General features: G+C 41.4%; 1 protein-coding gene across 1 annotated transcript; it reads left to right on the forward strand.

Annotated features, from left to right (window-relative positions):
- The first annotated feature begins 3,184 nt into the window (after positions 1-3,184).
- On the forward strand, positions 3,185-7,011 carry LOC143020192 (uncharacterized). The gene is made up of 3 exons (XM_076176356.1): positions 3,185-3,549; positions 3,689-4,252; positions 6,909-7,011. Exons 1-3 carry the CDS (start codon positions 3,185-3,187, stop codon positions 7,009-7,011), a joined length of 1,032 nt encoding a protein of 343 aa, XP_076032471.1.
- The last annotated feature ends 200 nt before the right edge of the window (positions 7,012-7,211 follow it).

The raw sequence follows: 7,211 nt of genomic DNA on the forward strand, positions 1-7,211 counted from the left end.
TATACATATATATATATATATACATATATATATATATATATATATATATATATATATATATATATATGCTGGTACATTGTGACAAGTTGATGAAGGTGGAAAAAGAGTCACGGGTCTAGTTCCGATTTCCTGCGTTTATTGCTGACCGGTTTCGCTCTATGCTTCTTCAGAAGCATAGAGCGAAACCGGTCAGGAATAAACGCAGTAACTCGGAACTAGAGCCGTGACTTTTTTTTCCGCCTTCATCATATATATATATATATATATATATATATATATGTATATATATATATATATATATATATATATATATCTATATATGAGGTGTCTCAATGGGATAGTATCTTTAACTTTTGGCTGGTCGCGCTCTAATCTCGGAGTGTACCAGAAAACACTGGTCCCCACACTGGCACCCAGCTCTCACCTGTGGCTCGAAGAAGTTGGCACATGATGACCAGCGGCCACACCCTAGTAAACTGCTCGACGAGCAGGCAAAACCAGGTGAGGGTAGCTGTAGGGAGATCCTTCCCCTCAGTGAATGAAAGCCCACCTGACCTATGGGTTACCCTTGGTTGGGATAGGTCTATGGGAGCAAACTCCCCTAACTAAAAAGATGGGAGTGAATTCCCACGCGCTCATGCGCGACCAGGAAGTCCCCAATGGCGGCACATGCGAATAAAGACTCCAGTGGTCTCAACGGGTGTGTCCGGCGGAAGAGGGCAAATGCCAGACGGACTGGCTAAGAAGGCGCCCACTGCCTGATATACGAGGGTGTGCGGCAGTCCGTTGCAACCCTTGTCCCAGATACCACCTGTCGCACTTCATTGTGTGCCGTGGAAGATGGGACAGAGGCCACAGTGTGTGAGTGTGTGGGCCACGGTTTGACAAGCTGTGATCCACCCTAAACACTTTCACGCCACCGGCTGTTTCCTCCTATCTCCTATCACTTGCCAATTTCCCTCTAAAAAGTCCAACAGCGATGGGATAAGGATGACGGGAGCAGGTTTTGGTCAAACTGGAAGCTCTTAGTCCGGACCTATACGTTGGCGGCAGGTGTGTGATGGTCGCCTTCTCAAGAACTTGGTGACTACTCGAGATTTCGGCCCTGCATCTGAATCTGGGCAGGCCATTTAGGAGCCCCGCTGCCCACTCCATACGGGGAAGGTCCTAGGAAAGGTGGACCAAACATCGGAAGTCACCAACCATACCAGGCCAGGAAACCGCACCTGGCGGGTCACCCGTTATTGCGGTCAAAATACCAAGAAAGTAAACACAAAGAAAATCCCTTTATTTGTCGGGACATGGAACGTCCGGACACTGCTGTATCTCAGCATAAATGAACGACCGGAACATCGAACAGCACTGGTCTCTAAAGAACTGGTGAGATTTAACATCGACATTGATGCACTGAGCGAAACCCGCTTCTCTGGTGAGGGTAAGCTCGAGGAAGACGGCTCTGGGTATACCCTCGTCTGAAAAGGGAAAGATGAAGCGGAGCGTCGTGTTTGCTATCAAAACCAGCATTTTTCGTGACCATAAAATGACATTGACAGCTATCAGCGAGCGGCTCATGATTCTCCGCGTCCCTTTACCACACAACAATATCATGACTCTCATTTCGTCCTACGGACCAACTCTGAATGCTGACGAAGACCTGAAGAACCACTTCTATCAACAATTGAATAACATCATCAGAAAAGTACCAGCAAGCGACTACCTCCTCCTGCTTGGAGATTTCAATGCAAGAGTTGGCAAGGACCACCAACTGTGGGAGAACATCATTCGAAAAGAGGGCATCGGAAACTGCAATGCTGCAAATGGCTTTCTCCTGCTGGGCCTCTGCGCAGAACATAACCTTTCCATCACTAACACGATGCACCACTTACCAAATCGATATAAGACTACGGGCAACATCCGAGGACAAAACACTGTCACATGTTGGACTATGTTATTGTCCGACAAAGTGATAGAAAGTACGTACGTGTCACCAAGGCTGTCCTAGGCGCTGGTGACTGTTGGACAGACCATCGTCTAGTGGTCTCGCGCCTGACGCTTGCCGTTCGAAGGAAACTGAGAGTCCGTTCCCAAGAACCATCTAGAAGAAAATATGACATCTTAAAGATCCCGCCTACAGCACCATCTATGAGGAAATAGTCTGTCAAGACCTCGCCACCATTCCTACCAGCAACAATCTGGAGGAAGAATGGCATTAGCAATACCATCAGTAATGCTGCCAAGGACACCATTGTTTACAACAACAACAAGAACCAGGACTGGTTTGACGAAAACTACAATGAGATCAATCGCCTCATAGATGCTAAACGCATGGCCCGATTGGCCCATGAGCAGGACACAAGATGCCAACGCAAGAAAGCCTGGTATCATGACCTAAAAAACTATGCCAGACAAAATTGCGAGAAATTCAGAACCAACGGTGGATACAGAAGGCTGTCGAGCTTCAACAGTATGCCGATAACAGGGACCTTAGGAATTTCTATGCAGGAACAAAAGAACTTTCTGGCCCAGTGCGTTCCTCAGTAGGCTCCCTACTTTCTGGAGACTCATCAACTATCTTGAACGATCGGACAGATATTCTAGATCGTTGGAGAGATCACTTCTACCAACTGCTGAATCGGCCATCGACAGCTGCAGATGACTTCCTAAAAAATGTCCAACAACATCCAGCCCAGCTCTGGATGAATGAATCTCCATCATTTCTGGAATTGGAGAAAGCCATGAATCAAATGAAGGCCCGGAAATCACCAGGCCTAGATAATATCCCTTTCGAGATCTTGTAGTACGGAGGGATGTCACTTAAGACCAGGTTGCACGATCTTATCCTCAAGATATGGACAGTCCAGCAAGTTCCAAAAGATCTCAAAGATGCGGTCATCATCACCCTCTTTAAAAAAGGAGATCGAAAGCTCTGCGGCAATTGTCAAGGGATTTCACTGCTCTCCATTACAGGGAAGATATTTGCAAGGATCCTGCTAAGATGTCACCAGGAAATGGCAGAGCGGATTCTCCCAGAATCACAATGCGGCTTTCGTGCATCCCGTGTAACCACTGACATGATCTTTTGCGCAAGGCAGCTGCAGGAGAAAAGTCGGGAACAACAAAAAAAACCCTCTTCATAGTTTTCTATGACTTGGAGAAAGCCTTTGACAGCGTACAAAGAGCTGCCATGTCGAGGGTTCTCAAACGTTTCGGTTGTCCGGACAGTTACATCTCTCTGGTCCGAGCCCTACATGAAAAAAACTCTGGACGTGTCCTCTATCAAGGAAAGTTGTCCGAAGAATTTGAGATCACGTGTGAGCTGAAACAAGGTTATGTCCTGGCTCCAACACTCTTTGGCCTCTATCTTGCTGCAATGATGTACGAGATTCCATCTGACAACCAAGGCGTTGACATTAGGTATCGACTTGATAGTGGGCTGTTCAACCTGGCCAAATTCCGCTCCAAACAACTAACAACCATCAAAATCGTCACGGAACTACAGTATGCAGATGACAATGCTACCTTCTGCCACTCAGCTGATGATCTACAACAGTCAGTCAACAACTTTACTGCAGCTTATCAACTTTTCGGGACTTGCATAACCGGCTCCAAGAACATCCCTGCCAGAATTTGACATCACAATTTCTGGTACATCGCTGGAGCAAGTCGACCAATTCTCGTATCTTGGCAGCTTACTTACCTCCAAGTGCAACTCGGAAAAGGACGTAGAACATCGAGCTGCAGCTGCCCATATCGCTTTTGGGAAGCTGTGTAGACGGGTTTTTGACAACAAAGATCTTACCCGAATAACGAAACCAAGGGTTTATGAAGATGTCGTTGTCTCCACTCTGTTATACGGCTGCAAAACATGGACACTTTATCGCAGAGATCTGAAGAAATTTGAATGCATCCATCAACAGAAGCTCCGATCCATTTTGTTCATTAAGTGGAAGGACCACATCACCAGCAATGAAGTTCTTTCCCGTGCAAACAACCAAAGCATGGACTTTACCATCATGAGGCATCGACTTCGATGGTCAGGCAACGTCGCTAGGATGCCAGAAACAAGACTGCCCCGGCAAATCCTCTTTAGCGAATTGGCCACAGGAGGATGTCCCCGTGGCCGTCCTGCCCTAAGGTACAAAAACCAGCTGAAGGCCACCCTGATGTCTACCACAATTGAGCCAGAGACCTGGGAAGAGGTCTTCAGTGACCGCTCACTCTGGCGCAACACAATTCGGGCTGGAACGGAGAGGTTCGAGACCATGCGAAAGGAGAGAAACAAGGAAAAACGTCAACTTGAAGACTTCGTCTCGCCGCCCCTCGTCCTCCCCCGTCCATCCAGTGCCCGTCATGCCCCAGAAAGATCTACACCAGAATTGGACTACACAGCCACCTCAGACACCATAAATAGGAGAAAGCGTCATGCCGTAGAAAGCTCTACACCAAAATTGGACTACAAATCCATCTCAGACACCATAAATAGGTGGAAGCGTGGTATCATTGGTCTAGGATGCACCGCCGACGACGACGATATATATATATATATATATACAGTATATAAGATTGAAGGCGAAAGAAGTAGACGAGGAGTAATGGGAGAATTTCACGCCTTAATGTTTCGACCCGCAGGGTCTTGATCATAAAGCTTTACGAGCAAGACCCTGCGGGTCGAAACGTTAAGGCGTAAAATTCTCCCATTACTCCTCGTCTACTACTTTCACCTTCAATCTTATTTGTCATAATATAGTCAACATATATGTATATATATATATATATATTATATATATATATATATATGGGGTACATTTGAATATCTGGGGAGCAGATTCTCTTGTATGCATGCATTGTTAAAATCGACAGCGTTAGTGAGGTTGTTGATCTTCTTGTGAGTATTCTCCAGTTTTCTAACCAATATTCTGCCATTTAGAGGGTGGGCATATACCAAGTTGCCAAAATGATTAATTTATTTCAACGTTTCGTCTAACAAAGAGACATCTTCAGGAAATTCTGTAACATAGATAATAATGACGTACAGAAATATAGAAAACAACATGTAAATCTAACCAATTATACAAATATAGAAGCAAATATAAATAAATGCGCAAATTCACACAAAATAAACACTATACATGGGCTGATGGGGACCGTTACTTACAATAGTTAAAAGGTCCGATGAAATGACGAAGAAAACCCTTCGCTCGGTGACATATATTTCGGAGAGAGGTCATGCTAGGTAGTAGCTTGGTGCTGCTATACAAAGCGATGACAGAAGTCATGTTGCATTGGATATTAATGATAGGACTACATTCTCTGATAAACATAGCTTCTAGAAGCTTAAGTTTATGTACATCCCTATTATATTATAGCAATATAGGATTATAGCAAGTAATAGGGATGTACATAAACTTAAGCTTCTAGAAGCTATGTTTATCAGAGAATGTAGTCCTATCATTAATATCCAATGCAATATGACTTCTGTCATCGCTTTGTATAGCAGCACCAAGCTGTTATAATTACTATTAATAATTGTTATTTCTTGGTTATTAGTATAATCATATTTTTATTATTTTTATTTTTATCATTATCATTATTATTACTTTTATTTTATTGTTATTATTATCATTATTATTATTATTACTTCTATTGTATTGTTATTATCATTTTTGTTATTATTATTGTTACTATTATTATTTAAATATTTATCTTCATTGTTATCATTACTATTATTACATTTACTATTAATAATATCTTGTTATTAGTGTTATTATATTTAATTGTAAACATTTCTTCATTGTTACGTTAGCCACAATGTGATGTTCACACTCGTCACCAACTATGGTAACTCGGGGAGGTGGTGAGGTCCACCCCATGTATATAATGCCCACAGCCCGTTTGTAAACCTATTCCTTTGAAAAAGCATACCTGCGAAACTAGTCAGGAATAAACTCAAGACTAAGACTCCTGTGTTTCCTATTCCGCTTACATCAACCTGTCAGAATGTCTCAACAAATATATATATATATATATATATATATATATATATATATATATATATATATATATATATATATATATATATATATATATATATATATACAGTAGAAGAGAAGGATACAGTAGAAGAAACTGTGCCATCCGGAGATGATATCGCTGAGAGACCGACAAAGATTGTGTATTTGTAATTAATTCCTTACAAAAATAACTAGAATTTAAGAATCATATACCAAAAATATATAGATTTATAATGATAAAAATCAATTGTCTTGTAATCCTTAAAGAACACAGCAATATATATATATATATATATATATATATATATATATATGTGTGTGTGTGTGTGTGTGTGTGTGTGTGTGTGTGTGTGTGTGTGTGTGTGTGTGTGTGTGTGTGTGTGTGTGTGTGTGTGTGTGTGTGTGTGTGTGTGTGTGTGTGTGTACACACACACACACACACACACACACACACACATAAATATATATATATATATATATATATATATATATATATATATATATATATATATAACTTATAGTCAACGATAATATTGACGGAGTAAGATATTGATAGTGAAGCATAAGAACATAACATAAAAACATAATAATGGTGGAAACTGCAAGAAACTATAAGGCCTACACTAGGCAGTTCCATGTTCATTGCCACCTATCATCCCCATCTATAAAGTTATCTCTTAAAACAACCAATAGTTTCAGCCTCTACTCCATGATTACTAAGCCTTCTCCATCTGTTAACCACAGTATTGGTAAACCAATTCTTACCTATTTTCCTCTTCAGTCTAAATTTGTCCAATTCAAATCCATCACTACGAGTCCTACTCTACTGTCTTAATAAGATGACTTTGTGTGCATCACCATTTTAAAGCCCTTAATCCATTTGAATACCTCCATTAGATCATCCCGCACTCTGGCCACTTGGAATCGAACTCGGTCTCGTACTTGCGAGTTGGGATCTAAACCAAATGCTCCACAGCATTTATGTGACAGAAAATCATGAACTTTGAAAGGAAAAAACGCTTCACTCAAAGCTGAAGACAAGATGAATAAGGACGATATTTGTCAAGGGACTCTGCAAATACAAATGAAAACACAACACCATCAAGGATGACAATAATGGAAACACCAATAACATAAACAATATCATTGCCAATGACGAAATCAAGAACATCTTAAACAATAAATGTAATGTTTACAGAA

Source organism: Oratosquilla oratoria, chromosome 39, assembly GCF_046742065.1.
Source record: "Oratosquilla oratoria isolate Oo_2021 chromosome 39, ASM4674206v1, whole genome shotgun sequence".
NCBI classification, from domain to species: domain Eukaryota; kingdom Metazoa; phylum Arthropoda; class Malacostraca; order Stomatopoda; family Squillidae; genus Oratosquilla; species Oratosquilla oratoria.